The following is a 17,838-nucleotide window of genomic DNA, read 5'->3' as shown; positions in this document are numbered from 1 at the left end:
ATGTTGACACAGTAGGTTGGCATTTTCTATGCCTACCACTAGATGGGGCTAAGTTGCATTGTGAAAAATATATCCTGACTCATCCAGCTAGTGAGAGTGACACAGATCAAATCAGATCTGAGGTATGTTAATGTTATTTTACATTCAGAATACATACATCTGTGTACACAATGCAGTATATATGCATTCGTAAGGTTATTTTTGAAATCAAAGTTTGGATGTGTAACGTAAAGACCATCTCAATTGCATATGTGTGTATACGTGCTTTCAATGTACTTCCCACTTTGATGCCATCATGTGACCTCGACCTTAGACAAATATGGGAAACCCATCAAAGCCAGAGACATTTTTTTTTGCTAAATAAAGAAAAAAAATGAATTGCTAGGTTAAGTGATGTACATATATCATATTTTAATTTTTCCTTTTAAATGTACTAAATAAAGCAGCCACTGTGGAAGTATCGGAGCCCAGTCCGAACCCAAAAGGCTTTAATTACCTCAAAGGTTAGCCACCTGATATAAGTATTCACACTATATTGTCTGAATAAGTTTTTTATCAGCACTTCTGTCATAAAATGTGTCATACACATAGCACAGACATATACTGTCTGTGGACGTTTTACCACGATGTTAAAGTGCGTGAAATGCCTCGTAGTGCGTCATTATGAACTGGTTTAGCTAACTGGCTGTAGTTCAGTGCTTTGTGAAGTCCCATCACCACTGACGAGCAGCAGACTTCAATAACTTCATGTTGTTTTCTTAATTTGCGTTTCTCTCAGTCACTGTACAAAGAGCTTAAATTACCTTACACGAAAGCTAGCTAGCCACCTGATATAAGTACTCTACTAATATTAGCTAATGCCAAATGAGCTAAACCTCCAATGAATATATATGCATTTGTCAAGATTATCTTTTAATCATAGTTTTTTTTGGTTTTAATAAACTAAAAGTAACTGATCTGCAGCTGCACTTCCTGACTCAGCAGAGAGAAGGGCGCACCTTGATTGGTCGAGGACTTGAACCAAATCTCCTGCATGAACCCTGATTGGTTAACAGCCTGTTGATGAGCAGGGGGCGTGTCTTCGCCTGCCTGCACACGTGCAAACATTTTAAATAGAGGCCGCCGTGCTGGATGTTGACTGATCAGTCCGAGGCTTCGCTGGATTCTGGAGTTTTCTCACAGCTACTTGTTCACTCACCGAGAGAAGAAGAGGAGGCGGCAGGAGTCTGAACTCATGTCTTCCTCTCTCCCCGGAGACACTCTGGCTAAGATGCAGCCGGACGCCTACGGGTGCGTGGTGGCGAACAGGTTCGGGGAACTCCTGGACGACGACGCGGACCCGTTCGACATGATCAGAGCAGTGGAGAAGGAGAAGAAGAAGAAGCAGGAGGATGAGAGGAAGGGCAAGCCGAAGAAACCCGGCCAGAAGGAGTCTCAGAAGGACAGGAGGGTCCCCAGAGCTCCGGGGCTCCAGGAACCAGCTCCAGGTGAGCTCCACACCGCACCTCACCCCACCACACCCCGAGTCCTGACGGTTCTGCCCGCTGCTGGGGCTTCTAGACCGGGCACCTGAGCCGGGAGAGGCCGGTGTGCACGTGTCTGGGTGATGGTTCACAGCACATTCAAAGCTGTTGGTAAAAGTATGAATATTCTCTACAAACACAAAGCTAATACAGATTGTGAGGTCATATGCAGATTCTCATTGGGAATGGGATTCTCCGTTTTCTTTTATTTGCTATCAGACCCTTTTTTTTCATCTTGCTGAAGAGCTCTAAAATAGTCAGCAGCAGACTGAATATTTTTCTCTACTTTAAATCTTTTAAATCTAAATGATCCCAAACTGGAGAATTCCTTTTTCAGCAGCAAGGTACCAAGCACATGACGAACTATTCATGATGTGAAAAAATCAGAACAAAACAGTGCAATGTATAAAGAATACAAAAATATACCACTGTACAGGCTGCATGAGCTGGTTTCAGCAGCGCCCAATGGAGGATGAAAAAAACCCACCAGTAGATTCAACTAGTTTTAGAATTGTAGATTGTAATGGGTGAACTTTACTATCTCCACTGAAAAGAGATCCAAATAGAATCCAGAATTTCAATGTGGTTTCATTGCGGGCCCATTGGGCCTCAGTGTGAGTTTGCACTCTACAAACTTCAGGTCCAGTTGATGATTGGTTCTAGTTCCAACAAAGGATTTATTTTGACTTTATTTGCTGGACCAGACAGGTCATTATCTTAGATTGTCGTATAGTTCATAAACCATTAGGGGGGTAAAAGTGATAAGACACCACAGTTGAATATCACATTGACTGACTCTCTGTCCTCAGTCCAAAAGCAGCAGCAGCAGCAGCAGCAGCAACAGGCTCGTCCTGGACCAGTGGTGGAGACCCGAGAGGAGGCTCAGAGGGGCATGAAGAGAGGTGTGGCTGGGGAGCGCAGGGCCAGCCAGGAGGAGAGGCCACAGGAGTATTCCATCGAAAAGTAAGTGTTTTCATACGAGAACAAATCTTGCGTATCAGTAAGAGATGATTCAGACGACACACAACAGGTGACAATGTCTTGAGCAAAACTCCACCAGCTGGTTGGGACGTGTAGGAGCTGAGTTTTGAATCTGGTTGTCCCTCAGGCCTAACTCTCATTTGGACTCTGACCTCAGGGGCCGAGAGGGGCCCAGAGGCAGGAGAGGAGCACGAGGTGGAGGATACACAAGGAACCTAGACAACTTCAACCTGAGGGGCAAGAGAGAGTATGATCGACACAATGGAACGTAAGCATTGTTCGGGCTGTCCAGGTAAAAAGCTCATGCTCCCACAGTGTATTAATGACTGATCTAACGCTTGTTGCAGAGGAATATCTCCTGAGGAAAAGAGAGGAGGCAGAGGACCCTGGAACTGGGGCTGTGTTGAAGAGGCCACAAGGTCGGAGAACTTTTAAAACATGTAAATTACAGCTTTTACTATCAAACACAGTACAGACGTGTAACTGTTTCTCTGTGTCCCTTATTTTGTAGTGAACTGATGGAGGTGTCATCTGATGCTCAGGTCAAAGCAGAGGAGGCCCAAATGACTGTGGATGAAAATCCTAATCCGTGAGTAATGCACACACATCTTTTAAAATTGACATGTCATCAGTTCAGCTGTTAAATATATTATTTTTTTAATTTTAACGTTTGTTAATGAAAAGTACAAGACATCTGCTGGTTTCATTTGTTGTATTTCAGATGCATTTGCTGCTAATAACATTGTTTTAAAAATGAATTTGACCCTCTTTTTGCAATTTAACCAAATTATTAAAGAGCAACAGAAGAGGAGGATGGAGAGATGGTGGTCCATGTTGCCATGGAGATGACCCTGGACGAGTGGAAGGCCATGCAGGAGATAAGTCGTCCCAAGGCGGAGTTCAATATCCGCAAGACGGAGAACCAGATTCCCTCCAAAGCCAAAGTCATCCACAAGTCAAAGCCCCTGGAGGTGAGGATGTAAAACACTTCATGGAACCCACTCACAAGAAAGACGAGTCGGGACTTAAAGCTCCTCTTCCTGAGATGTAGCTTCCAAACCAATCCTTCAGAAATGGCTTTGAATCCCACTGTTCATATTCAGTTTAGCTCCACATATCAGGTTCAACCAAGTTTCCGACTATGTTGGCGTTTGCCTCCAATCCTCAGAACCTCAAGTCCCCCCCTGTGGAGGAGATAGAGGATGAAGGCAACTTCCTCCGTCGGTCTGTGAATGACATCACCTCTCTCCTGGACATCAACTTCGGGAGTCTTGGCCGGCCCTGCCGCGGGGGGCGAGGAAGAGGAGCTCGAGGGGGCATGACCAATCGCCCAGAGAGACCGAAACCGATACTGGAGAAGGTATGCTCTCAACTAATGTGTTGAGATGGAAGGAACAGATAAAACTATAGTCTGACGATGTTAAACGTGTTAGATGTGTACTTTTCCTATTTTATATATCAGCAGACTGATTGCTGGTAGTTTTAATAATAATAATAGGAACTGTGTGATGATCTTGAGTTGTTAATGTCTGTTCTCCTGTCAGGAGGACGATCTGGCTCCTAACCCAGACGACCCAGAAGACTTCCCTGCTCTTCCAACAGGAAGATAACTGAACACACTCGTCTTCGTTCAACTCCTGTGGGGAGAATTCGTTGCACTTCTCACTTGCTTGACAACACTGTTTAAGTCCCTGCTGTTCTTAAGGTTTGGGGTTCTATTGCACTATTGAAGAGTTTGACTCCCTGAGAATAAATAATATGGCAAGTTTATTTAGGACCTGTTTGAAGTATTATTTATTTTTTTATCCACTACACTGAAACTACTTGAGTGGGGAATGTTAAGCAGTGTTAGTCTGAGTGCTGTCTTCAGTATTCATAAACAATCACTGTCCTCTGCTGGACAAAAGAAGAACAACAGCCAGAGCCTTGGTGGGTACAATTTATTTAAAATGTCCAATTCTGTGCTGTTGGCAAACTTCTATTGTGGATTATGAGCATGAGTTAGATATAGGCCCCTTTAGGGCCGTTGACTTTTCATAGCATGATTTAAACATAGTACAAAAATATTTACAAAATACAAACTGAGTATATCAAATGATCACACATTTACAGTATTGAAAAGCTTTGAATACATGATGGGGTTAAAAGACGAGCCAGATATTGAACAATGGTGCAAATGTGCACAGTACTGTATTGTGTGAGGCATCCATCTTTAAAAAGCAGAATATCTGCTGTACAGTGCGTATTCTGGAGGAGATCTCTTGAATTCACACATTCACATGCCGGTCTTCTAGATATATTTCAATCTGATGTTTGCTACTGCATGCTTTAAAAGTATAGGAACAACCAGGCAATGATTAAAACTATCAGTTTGTCTCATGGTGCTGTTAAAAACCAAAGTGCCTGCAGGCGAAAATAACTTGGAATTTAAAAAAACAAATCTATAAATTGCTGACATGTTGGGTAAAATTTGTTCCAATCTGTTCCTCAAAATTAAGAATCAACAAACTAGTTCTGCTGTATACAAAGGATTTCATGTAAAGTTCTTCAGGTTTTGCAGATCCACAGGTTCACCGGAGTAGAGGAGCTCTAGCTTTGGGTATGGAGTGACTAAAGGAAACAAACCAAATTCAGCATTAGAGGGTGGAGAGGAGTTCATTGATTTATAATCTACTATTGCAGTCAAATCTCACATTTTTACCTCCGCCAAGTTTATGTTTCATTGTATTTGTTAGCAGGATAACAACATCTACTGACAATTTGTGAGAAGGGACATGACCAATTACATTTTGGAGTGGATACACATACACAGGCAGATCCTGGAGTTTAACATGGCAACAAAGGGTTAAAACTTGGCGGAGGGTTGCACTGCGCTCTTCTACTTCCATTCATGCAATCTCCATTTGTGAAGCACGGATCAAACATTTGATCCATGCTTCACAATACACAGTTCTAATTAAACCATTTATAATACAGAATGTAGCAGAAAGTGAAGTGGAGATAGATACCATAGCCTGGAAAATCGAATTGATTGCAAAGACCTGCAAGTTTTACGTCCTTGGGAGGCAGTGCGTCTGTTGCATGTAAGAAATAGAAATGAGGAGGAAGAGAAACACTGCAGATTAGTACCAGTGAAGGACGAGGTGACAACAGGCCAAGAGGCAGAAGACACAGTGAGCAGCAGAGTCCAGAGAAGCTCTAGCCAGTCATCCTCTGAAATACATTATTCGTAAAGAACGTGCAAAGAAAGCTACTGGAAGGAAGAACAGCAAGACTGAGGCAGGTGGAGTTTATCGACACTCCTGGAGAATATCAGGATATAAAGTGGGTGAAGTTAGTACAACATTGAGTACTGCAGCTGGGTTGCACCATCTTTAAATAAAAGCAAACCCCTAAAGTGTATGTGAAATAAACTGTCGGATGATTTAGATATGAAATAAGTGACAACCAGATTAATATAGTATATATAAGTACAAAGCTGGAGAATGGTACGTAAATTTGACTTATGTTACATTAAACTTGAGTAAAATACTGTTATATTTAATTTCTATTTCACTCTTTTCTCTTAGGAATTTTCTGACAAACTTACTAAAACAATAAAAATCCAATGAAATGTGTATTTAAGTAATTGAGACAAGTTAAATCATTTTTATCTTTCTAGGAAAGTCTGAACTGTCAGATCAGTTAGAAAACGCTCTAAATCAAATTAAGTTAGTTTATCCTAACTTGATAAAGCATCTGATTGAAGATAGTTTGTAACTTCACAATTTGATTTTGTCTAAACATTTAGTCACTGCTGATGCATCCCAGCCTAAGTACATTAAGTGATTATGACAATCTCTGTCATGAACATTAAGGAGAGAGAGAGTGCTGAGCCTCTGGATTTTGGTTGAATTTACAGAGTATCAATTATCAGTTTTTTCTTTTTTAACTCTGATCATCCCAAAGCTGCTAAAACCAGATAGTAAACATTCATTTTTCCTGTTTCATAAAAAACTACATTTTTAAAAATGTGTTTCTGTTTGTGTGCAAATGTCAGTGTCCAAATGGCTCAGAGTGGGGTCTGCGGGAGCTTGCCTGCAGGTGGACCTGTGCCATGTTTAAGTTGATGAAAGTGCCTGTGTTGGCTGTGGCACTGGCTGCGTCTCTATGGCTGCCGCATGGCTCACAACACATTGGGTCCCTGTCGCCAGCCACTACATGCAAGTTGCCTAGGGACCTGACCAGTCTGGTGTGGCACAGGGAGCTGGCAGAGAGAGGGGAAGCTGTTAATTTTCTCCACATCGCTCCACAAGTGGCTCATAGCCTCTGGGTTGCTTTTCAACTGTGTCAACTCCACATACTACAACTACTTCCAATAATAAGAAGAATATGAAAAAATAATAATCACACAGAACAAAAACGTAATGTATTTGTTTTTTTGCGTCATCACAACATTGTTCTTTATAATAAAGAAATTGATAACATGCATTATTTAAGTACAACTCATGTCTAACACAGGGTTTAATCATTTCCCCCAATATAAACATGTATAAAACAACGATGTTTAAAACTCTGTTAATGTAAATATTGAAAAATTCTCAAACTACACGTGTCACCTCATAATGCGTAAACAACTGCAGTGATGAAAATAAAGTAGAGCCCGACCAATTTGGATTTTTGGAGGCTGATGCCGAAATTAAGGAGTAAAAATTCTGATATCAGCCAAAAACAGGCAATGATTTTTAAGATGTCTTAATTAAACTCTTATGACAAAGAAATGTAATTGAGGTTTGATATTTTACAGTTTAACCACAAACTTTATTATGAATAACTTAGGAAAATAGCAAAATCATTATATTATCCAAACCACATTTTTTAAATACAAGTTAAAAACATGAAAGCATTTTTTCCAGCCTACCGTTATATTGGTCGAGCTCTAGAAAAGCTTTACATTTCTTATAGGCTGGGTAACTCTGTCCATGTATGGTTTTTATGCTGTTCTCATTATTCTATCAGGGCTGTCACTCTAGTAAATGAATGCTCTGTGTGAAATCCAGCGACTTACCTTCCCCCTACACTGTTGGCTGGCAGGGAGGTTCTGGTTCTCTTCCTGCTGTCTGATTGGTCGGACAGAGCCATGGGGTTGGTCTTACAGCCCTGACCACTGGCCTGTAAGATGGACATGCTGCAGACGAGAGAGCGGATTGTCAGTATTAATCTCAGCCATGTTTTTCCTCTCGTCCGTGTGATCACTGACTGCAAACTTTACCTCAGGGACTGCGATGACGACCGGGTGTGAATCTTATTCTCCTCCTGTCTGTGAAAAAAGAGAAGTAATACCACGGTAAAAATGCAATTTAAAAAGGAGAGAGAGACAGGAGAAGACAAAGTGGAGGGAGAGGAGGGACATTCTGTATGGAGATGAGCGCGAAGGCTTTTAAAATGTATAGATTTAGACTTGGGCACAGATCATTACTGCAGCATTAGCAGCCAAGTAGGATTAGTAAAGCCAGGTGACTACTAGAAAATGCCAGCAGGTGGCACTTTTAGAGGGCCCAGATTGGTCTTTTCTTAAATACAGTTATTTATATCGGCTTAACTGTTTGAGGGCTTCTGGATTTTGACTGTGCATTCAACAAAAACAGCAAAGCGTGATGTTTAATGAGGGACTATGGTGTAAAATAATAATGTGCCATAATCAATGGAATCAAGGACAAGACAAGAGCCTCTTTCTGATTTTTTTTTTTAAACAGGCTCAAAATGTACTGTGCTCTCAAAGGATTAAGTAAAGAGAGGATGATTTAAAAAACAACTTTCTGATTTGGGGGTTGGGGATTGAGGAGAGACAGGGGGGCTCACTTACAGCATTTTCAGTTAGAGCTCCAGAACGTGGGGGGCAGGACAGGTTTTTGAGGGGGCAGACGGGCAGTGGAACTCATTGAAATCCTAACCCCTCTATACAGAAATGCAGGATGGAAGAAGGGAAGCCATACACAATCCACCACAGGGCAAGGCTACACAGGGAGGAGAGCAGCATGGCTACCAGCCATCTGAAAGGAGGACAAATCCAATAACAAGAGCAAAATGGAAAAAGGGAGGAAAAAAAAAAGGAAAGAGAGACAAGAGACGTCCGGGTAGGACACAAAGCCTGTGATGTTCTGCTTTTCCACTGGGACTGGATCAGATTAAATACCATTCACAGAGCCTTGAATCCAGCAGTGCCAGTCTGCAAGTTTTTGTTCTTCCCTTTCTCTGATGGGTTTGCAGTTTGCCTCATACTAATCTGACCAATGTGGAGATTGTGAAGTAGAACGATTTAAATAAAGCTTCTAAATCTTACAGGCTGACATTCAATTTTATACAAGAACCAATAAAAAAACTTAACAGTGTGCAAGGTGGTTTTACTGCTCAGCTGACAATAAACTTTACTGGCTGTGGGATAGATGATACTGATAGTAGATTTAGAATCACATACAATCTATAGTAAAACATTTAAAAAAAAACTAAACTATAAAAAAAAAAGAACAGACAGCAAAGTTAGACTTGATCAAAGAAAACAAATTCGCTAAATGTTCTGCCCTCATTTACATAAATAGATCTATAATAATTATAATAATATCTCTAATCACTGGAATTTAAAAAGATGCTGGCAGAGATCCTGAAGCAGTAAACAAGGCTCTGGTGGGTTGCTGATCCAGTCACATAAAGCAGAGGAGAAACAACAGGCCTTTAACAATGAACCCGGTCCGACATTAATTACTTTAGACACAAACACAGATCGAACACAGAAGCATGTCCATGCGTGCATGTCACAGGGTTTCATGCCTACTGCCATGCACGAAAAAGGCAGACAGGGTGAAGAGAAGTTGTTGTGTTTCTCACTGGAATACAACATGCAGCTCAGTGTTACAGAGTAAAACAAACAGTGGAGCCAGATGGAGAAGTTCAGCTGCAGGTTGGATGTATGTCTAACAGCCCAGACACTGATAACGCGTACGGCCTGAAAATAGTATAATCCTGTACAACAGAATGAGAATCAGGAGTCATTTACCTTCCCAGCAATTTAATTTAAAGCTGACAATTTATCTCATAAAAGTACCTCAGGAAAGATGACACAAAAGTACTACTCACCATTCTCAAAAACATCTACAACTTAGGCTACATCCATACGACTTCTTTTGGTTTTAAAACTAAACTAATCGCCATCTACATGAGCGTTTTAGATCCGTTTCAGTAATACCAACATATCATATAAAATGCACATCACGTGACCATTGACATAGCAGTGTGGATGTAGCCTCCTATGATTCAGCAACTTAGCTACTTTACTAAACATAAACTAATACTGTACCTTCAAATCCTAACGAAGACCTTTACTAGTTTTTGCTCTAGAGAATTGTCAAGTCAGTAGTGCAAGCCATGCACTAGAAACCTTGAATTCAACTAATCCAGATCTCATGTAAATCTGTGATTAGCTGAATCACTGGTACTGTTATTTTTAACAAGTACAGCCGGCTCTACATGAGACCTTTAGTGTGACTGAGAGGAAAAGCCTTTCTATCAAAGCAGATCAGCTCAGTGTGTCCATGAGGCAATGACGGGTGATGTAATGCATCCACTAAATGCATATCCACTTCACACCGTCGTCATCAGAAAGGAAAAAAATAAAAAAAACAGAACAACTTCAAATCAGCCATACTGTAATAACCATACCATTCGCTGCCATAGCCACCGTCTCTACAGGAAGAGGATGTCAGCTAGAAAGGAAGTGATGTGCACTTACCTCCGTTATACAAAACCTCCCAGCCTCTCTCTGTTTTTCCTCTCCCCCACTTTCTCTCTGCCTCTCTCTCTATCTTTTGAACGGCAGGCAACACATCGGCCACCCCGTGCCCATGAGGCTGCAGCAGAATACTACCTGCCTGACATGGGACAACACAAGCCAAAGCCATTGGGATATATTGGCAGAGGCCAGTCAACCATCCTCAGCCGGGCTCACAAACAACCTTCCATGGCTTCATTTACATTAGCACAAATGATGTGGAATCTATTTTAGACAGGGAGGCAACATAAATCTATAAGGGTTCTTCCTGTTTCGATCAGTGTGGGGCATTAGCCCTTTACTGCTATAACACAGTGTTTCTAAAGAGCTGGCTAGTCACATGTTACAGTTGCACAGCCACCCTCATATGCTTGTTACACATAAATGTGTGAGATAAACAAATCTAAATGATGAAGTTGACAAAGGCTTAATGAAGTGTTTATAATATGTCACAGTGGTCTGCTGGTTTACACAAATGGAATTTAAGGGTTAACTGTTAAATTTAAAACCCATGTCAAGTATTACAGATATAAAAGAAGATCAGAGTCCCAGATTTATTTATAAATACTACCCTATAATTGACATTATACACTGTACATATGGATTCTGCCAAAACAATTATCTTGAAAAAGTAACCAATTTACTGAAGGAAGTTGCTTTGAATGAAGCTTAACAAAATCAAGACCTAATCTAATGTATTTAGGACATACTATGTCATATTCTAGTTTTTTAAAGCCTAAACTCCTACCTGAATTGTATTGTGTCTGTCTGGGAGCTTTGTTATGTGGCTCTTGAGTCACTCTAGTCCACAACAGTTGTAATACACCTGCACTATTTTTGGTCAAAGTAAGGCAATCAAAATTTTAAAATGTAAAAAGTATTTAGTAAAGCTTACACGAGTGGCCCATTTACCTTAAGGCCAATGTGACATAATAAACCCGTGACTAGCAAGCTCTACATTGATTTTACCCTCCTCTCCTCAGAGATATAGTTTTGACCTTTGGACTAAAGAAGAACATTTACTTATGAACAGCTGCTCAGTCAAACTAATTCATGGGTTGTATCTGTTACATTCCACATCTTTTGTGCCTTTATAAATCCAGCCCTCTACAACATTTTTGGAAGATTGTGTATCTGATAACTCTGATCCAATCGGCCAAACAACTGTGTCACTTACTCCTCGTCTTCATATGTGAACTATTCCTCCTCGACTTCTCGTTCATCCTCATCACTCACTGATTTTAGATGAAAACTGAATAATTTACATTAGACTTGATCTGCATGTGATGGCATGTACCCCAGAGGACACAAAAAACAGAGTTATTGAAATATCACGAGGATACTGCCTGGTTCTCCAACTCCTAGATAAATGATATTTGGATGAAACTGCCGTGGTGTGAGAAAGGATCAGCATTAACAGATGACTAAAACCCGTCCTAAAACTACAACAGACTACCTTGACTAAGCATGGTCACATCTTGGTCATTATCAAATCCTAATTCTCCCAAATCATAAGTCATAAAGGATTTGAATTACATATGTAATGATCCGAGGGACTGAGGCCACTCGCTGCCAGGGTACTTACGTGAGTGAGCCTGATGACGACCGGGCCTGCCTCTTGCTCTTCAGTGCTCGCAGTTTATCACCCTGCGTGAGGCCATTCCTCTCCTCATCATCATTATACTGTAAAACAAAGTGATAAATAGACATAAGGAGTGCCCTCATGGAACATTGTTTTTTTTTTCATTCATGAAAACATTCCTGGAGCATCATTCAAGAACTCACCAGATCCATTTCTTCTTTCTTGGTTGCCCTGTTTTTGTTGCTGCCGTTGATGGTTATGTCGTCCACTCCGGACAGGATCCTTGTGACAGCCACTTTGCCGTTCTCTCGTTCATTGAGCATCTTCTCTCGGAAAACGTCTCCCTCAGCCCATAAGTTGTTCTGCTTCCTGAGGCACAACAGTGCAAGAAACCACAAAATTAACCTGCGGTACTTTAACACCACCGGTTTTAATTCATATCTACTCTTACATTCACACCCTGTTTTACAATGGGACCTTGCCCCAACCAGTGTAACAACATTTTAAGGCAACAGGTGTGCTAATGTTTATTCTGCCAGCTCCATCAATCGAACCACACCAACACTGTTCTGATTGAGCAGATAAGTTGAATTTAAGACTGTTAAACTGTCAAAATTAATAAATCTAAAGGAAGTTACATTCTTAATGTTAATGTAAGACCCTGGATAACTTTATAGTGTATCGCAGGGCTGTGATTCAAAGACAAATAACCATGGAAGACGGACTACCCACAGAGACCCCATCCAGACACAGGGAGAAAAGGCACACACACAGAAAGGGCATGAGCAAACTGAGGTTCAAACCAGGAACCTACTCGCTTTGAGGAGACAGGGTCAACTACTGCACTTCCTTCCCCTATTCTAAATCGGTGATCTTTTTTAAATCCTGCTTAAGTGGACACCTACTCTTCCACAAAGTTCTGCTGAGGCCCGATAACGGACCCTGGCCGGCAGATCCGTATCCAGGCAATGGCCTCTGCAGCAGTCAGGCCGTAATGTTTCATCATATAGCAGCCAATCAGGGTACCAGTCCTCCCCAGACCAGCTGAAAGTAAAAATAAGGGATAAGGCATTATAACATCATTAATTCAGATTCATATGTGTAGTACAAGAAGTGTTAATGCAGGTCAGAAGTTTTTACCTTTGCAGTGGACCGCTATCGCTCCTTCTGCGTTCTCACAGATGTTGAGGAACTTCCGGACGATGCTGTCGTTGGGTGTACTCCCGTCCACGAAGAACAGGTCGTGGTGTTCAAAGCCTGAATCCGTAAAACGCCTGGCATCGTACATCTTCTTGTTGAGGCGGATGATGGCGGTGATGTTGTGTTTTCTGAAGTAAGGCATGTAGGCCTCGGGAGCATGCAGAGGATACCCTGAGGTAAGAGAGCAAAACATTCTAGTGAGTTTAAGAGGTGTTTAAAAAAAGCCAGAAACAAATCTGTGCTGGACTTTTCGATTACCATTTTCTATTTTGCTTTTTGGATGAGGTCCGCTGAATGCAAGGAACTTCCCTGGAATGATCCAGTTCAAGTCTCCATTTTCTGCCCTCTCATAGTGCTCATATTCCTCCACATCGAAGTTGGAGAAGTCCAGCCAGCCGTACTGCAGAGCCTGACAGGCGGTTAGGAGGGAGTTAATTTCATTATGTGCATGACACAGCAAGAAAGAAGAAATAAATAGAGTAAATCTAACGCTGACGTACCTTCTGAACGGCACGGAGGCAATCCAGGATGTTCAGGTTGTACATGCAGCTTCCAAATGAAGCGTCTCTGTGAAACAATTACACGGACAGTCTTTTTGTCAGAGGAAATTATCTATTTTCCCCTTTGAATTTGAATGCAGACCGCTGTCCTCACGGCTGATGGTCTCAACTGCTTTCCATCTTCATCACGAGTCTTGCTCTATTGCTTTTCATATTTTTCTTTAAGCACTGTATAGTAACAGTGATCGTAAAATGGCACCAGGGCCCTTGAGCCTTTAATACCTTGTAATCTTGAAGTCTTATTTTCGATTTGCACTTAACAATATGGGGAAAAAACACATTGCTAATTTGTTCTGAATGTAATATTTTTCAAGTTAGAACATTTCCAAATAGGACTAGGCATAGGAATTATTTCTAACAAATCTTTAAAATTGTAACAACTTAGTTTTACTGTAAACGACTTTTACTCAAAATCCGTATGTAATAATGGTAAGCTTGTTTTTTTCCATGGATGCTAAAGTCCAAAGCTAAATTTGCAATTTAAACAAATCGGGCTAATTTTGCATTTTTGACACAAACCCTGCTCGTCTTTGAAACAGCCTTTAAAAAACTAAAAGGGTGACAATGTAAACAAAGTCCTAAGCTGCAGTTGTGGCTCATTCCTAGATGCCTCGAATCAGTTGTTACCTGAATGGGAGGTACGTTGAATTCCTCGCAACCAGCAGACTGTAGGCGTCCTCTGGCATCATGTTTAGGTGCATTACCTTCAAACACAATTGTCTAATCAGCCAGTGCGGCTTGTATTAAATGTTGACGTAATGTAATTTCACAGATATGAAACCTGGGTTTGTACACTACTTACTGGCATATGAGCCTATTAGATAAGCAGCATTGGCCTGTTTTTTCTGGTCTCCACATGTATAAAATATGATCTTCTTCCTTGACAGCGTAATAGACTGTGAAACAACATTAATTACAAACAACATGAGCAAACATGAGATTATTTATTGGTGTGACAAAAGAGTAAACAAACTTATAAATAGATATTACATGAGCGTGTCGACCTGTATTTTCCAACCTCTGCTATGTAACATAAAATATTGTATTTTGGGGCTGAACAGCTGCAATGGGAAGGCAATCCACACCACTGGATGAAAATGTGACTTATGAATTGAAATGTTTTCCCATTTACAGCACTACATGGTGCGGAGAATATCAGTCAACTGTATTTATATAAGCAAAGAAAAAGCTAGGCTGGGCATCCCCATGGGAGACAATTAAGTTTTAGTGCAGAGATGCTGAATCCTCCGAATCCAAACCTCAGCTGCTTAAATCTGTGCCCAACAGCCTCCAGCACCAACATCATGTGCCAAATCCACACAAACTGCCACAACACAGAGGAACAATAGCATAACGGACCACAAGGATTATTCAGGACATGAACTGAACTGTGAAAAGTTGACATGTCCTGCTAATTGGCACATAAAACGACTATAACCCTGCTTAATTCTGTTTGAACAGCTATAGATGGACCTTGAATTTGCGTCCCATTCCAGGAAGTGCAATTAGGAGCAGCGATTTACTTTACCTTGAGCTTCTTTGTCAGCTTGCAGCAGAAGCGATAAAAACATGGCCAGGTTAAGGGGACCAAAGTCCGCATAGAAGCTGAGGGAGAGAGTGACAAAGGAGAAAAAGAAGGAGTGTGTCAGGGAAGCTATTTATGCAACCGGCTGAGTTTCATTTGACAGAATCAACTACATCAGACTGACACAATAAAAAACACTTACAGATTAAAGACTATATTTGGAAGCATTTCGATGCAGGAGTGGCTCAATGAGAACACAGCACAAAGGCTGTGAAGACAAGGAGTCTATTTTTCTACCACTGGCAGAAAAAAAAATGGCTGGGAAAGGTCAGTCATGTCCTCCCCGAACAACAGCCCATTGAAGCAGATCGACCCCCCCCCCCACCCCCCAAGCTCGGAAACTGGCACTGTAGCAATGTGCTTTTATTTTGATTAAAAAAAATATAGTAAAAAGAACAGTGCCCCTGAAATAGCCGACATTCCGAAAATAAATGATACTTCCAACTGATTTAAGCAAGGTGCACATTTATGTTTTAAAAACATCCATACATGAAATTCGGTTATGGACTTTTGTTTTTGTCGGGCAACCCGAGATAGTCAGTGGCCTTCCCAATTCAAAAATTAAAATCACATAAGTTTGAAGTAGTCATGTGCAAGTTGAAGCAGTGGTGGTGTCTTTTACACAGCAACATTGATACCAGAAGGAATTAGCATCGCCTTTTATTCCATTCAGAGAAGTCCCTGGTTTGTTAAATGCTGACAGAACCACTTCAGGGGCCAATCAGATTTGAGCTGAGGCCAGTGCCCTGCCTGGCCCCACCCCCTGGATCCTCTCGTGTATTACATAGTTTTAAACTTACAATTACACAAAATCCATATGTTAAAGGCAGTTATGGACAAATTAGTTTGAAGGAGTCGTGTGCAAGTGGCAGCAGTGGTGGTGCAGATCGGTGTCTCTCAGAGAGCTGCAGTGATAACAGGAGTTGTTTTGGCATCGCCTTTCATTGCAGTGCATAGGTGGGGGTGGGTGGGTGGGGGGGGGGCATGAGAAAACCACTCAACCTCGCAATCTGTTCAAAATGCAAAGTTGGGAATCAAACCCTGCAACTCACTTCTCATACGCCAACTCCTCGTCTATGCAGAAGCAGTGTCTCTCTGCGGTGCTCTTGATCTTCTGATGGAGTATGGCGAAGTACAGTTGATCTGAAGGAGGAAGGGGGGGGGGGGGGGGGGGGGGGTCAGATAAAGAGCAACTTACTTCCTTTGGTCATGCACACACACTTCTGTTAGTACTTCCCCCCCCCCCCCCACACAAAATACTATTCCCAACGTGTGTACAAGTACTTCTGCTGAGTATTTAGCTCTTACCACTGACGAACTCGACGCATCTCGGCGAAACCTCGTCCGCAGTCATCTTTCCCGCAGATTTAAACATGACGTTCGGAAGAGAAACGCTGGTTCTACTCACCGCGACTTGAGCATAGTACGGAAAACTCACGCGGGTAACGTGCGGGAAGATCTAGAGAAGTTATTTGAAAAGTTGAACGTAAGAACGGCCGTGGTTCAGGAGGCGTCGCCGTGAAAGAGGGGAAAGTTGAGGAGGAGAGGAGAAGAAGTGCGCACACTGCTAAAAAATGACCTCGGCTCGACTCCGCCCCCGCTGGTCCGCGGGACGCTATTGGCTGCGGGAGATGTGGAGCGCGGCGCGATTGGAGGAGCGTACTGTCGGTCGCGCCCCGTTCTTGTTTAAAGTTCTGCACGCGAGACACGCGATAGGCCGCGGGAACGTTGCCCAAACGGTTGCTAAGACGATCCCTCGGCCAATCAGAGGCGTGATTACCCCCCTAGCCCCTCCCTCAGACCTGAGCTTCCTCCAGAAGAAGCAGGAAGACGCCGCAGGAGGTGAAATAATTAACTTTAAACGACAATAATAACGACAATAACAATGGTGTTTATGTAATGAATGCACCGATCGACTTCTGTGCACATGCATAACTCAAGAACGATTATAAAACATCATGTCTGGTGTAATCCCCTCCTCTAAAATGAAACTATTGCAGAGCACAGATTTTAAAAGCTTAATCGACGCATACCCCCCCCCCCCCCCACACACACACGCACACGTTGGATGGGGACACAAGATGTCGCCATATTATAACAAAACCTGCAAGAAATCAGACTTTCACGCACCCTTACTTGTTTGGAATGCAGTATTGCGCGTGCACCGGCCGCTACGTGCACCCGTGCACATCTGACAAGTTCGTGCACGGCCGTTTACCTGTAATCTCCATGTTCAAGTCGGAGTTCGGCCCCGCCTCTGAGCCGCGGTGAGCGGCGCAGCGCTTCTTCCTCGACTCGCCTCGTCTCCTCTCGCTCTTGCGCTTCATGTTTTCTCTCCTCAGAGCCTCCCTTCACATTGTGGTGCAGCCGCAGCGCAGTCCCACCTCCTCCTCCTCCCCTCGCAATGCGCAGACTCGTATTGTCCCAGTTTCTTGTCGCTGGGTTATCGTGGCATGGTCCTGGCGCCGTACAGCTGACGATCTGTGTTTGTGTGTCTGTGTTGTCAACCACAGACACAGCAGCCTGCTCCAACCTCTCTTGCAGCGGTGGTGACGTCTGCGAGCCGGGGCAGGTTTCTGCTTTCTGCAGCCCCCAGCATGTGA

General features: G+C 42.4%; 2 protein-coding genes across 2 annotated transcripts; one reads left to right on the top strand and one right to left on the bottom strand.

The window, feature by feature from the left end:
* The first annotated feature begins 547 nt into the window (after positions 1–547).
* zgc:103482 (uncharacterized protein LOC450001 homolog) lies at positions 548–4,274 on the top strand. The gene is made up of 8 exons (XM_053420338.1): positions 548–1,487; positions 2,333–2,486; positions 2,632–2,772; positions 2,852–2,923; positions 3,016–3,093; positions 3,301–3,475; positions 3,673–3,864; positions 4,049–4,274. Exons 1-8 carry the CDS (start codon positions 1,235–1,237, stop codon positions 4,112–4,114), a joined length of 1,131 nt encoding a protein of 376 aa, XP_053276313.1. The 5' UTR covers positions 548–1,234; the 3' UTR covers positions 4,115–4,274.
* A 155-nt stretch (positions 4,275–4,429) lies between these two features.
* On the bottom strand, positions 4,430–17,802 carry cdc14b (cell division cycle 14B). Its single transcript, XM_053420337.1, is given in 16 exon segments — positions 4,430–5,114; positions 6,582–6,750; positions 7,552–7,671; positions 7,756–7,803; positions 11,894–11,991; positions 12,094–12,259; positions 12,796–12,934; positions 13,031–13,261; positions 13,349–13,499; positions 13,591–13,657; positions 14,278–14,370; positions 14,449–14,546; positions 15,179–15,217; positions 15,219–15,255; positions 16,288–16,378; positions 17,454–17,802. Coding segments are annotated over 16 exon segments (1,677 nt in total). The 5' UTR covers positions 17,563–17,802; the 3' UTR covers positions 4,430–5,093.
* Between the last annotated feature and the right edge of the window lie 36 nt (positions 17,803–17,838).

Source organism: Pleuronectes platessa, chromosome 4, assembly GCF_947347685.1.
Source record: "Pleuronectes platessa chromosome 4, fPlePla1.1, whole genome shotgun sequence".
NCBI lineage: Eukaryota > Metazoa > Chordata > Actinopteri > Pleuronectiformes > Pleuronectidae > Pleuronectes > Pleuronectes platessa.
Note: the sequence above shows the minus strand (reverse complement) of the source record. Positions and strands in the feature narration are given on the sequence as shown.

Coding starts and splice junctions, on each gene's coding strand:
- zgc:103482 (XM_053420338.1), top strand. CDS start 1,235: ATGTCTTCCTCTCTCCCCGGAGACACTCTGGCTAAGATGCAGCCGGAC. Junction 2,487..2,631: donor CAGGAGTATTCCATCGAAAA/GTAAGTGTTTTC, acceptor GTTGTCCCTCAG/GCCTAACTCTCATTTGGACT. Junction 2,924..3,015: donor TGTGTTGAAGAGGCCACAAG/GTCGGAGAACTT, acceptor CTTATTTTGTAG/TGAACTGATGGAGGTGTCAT.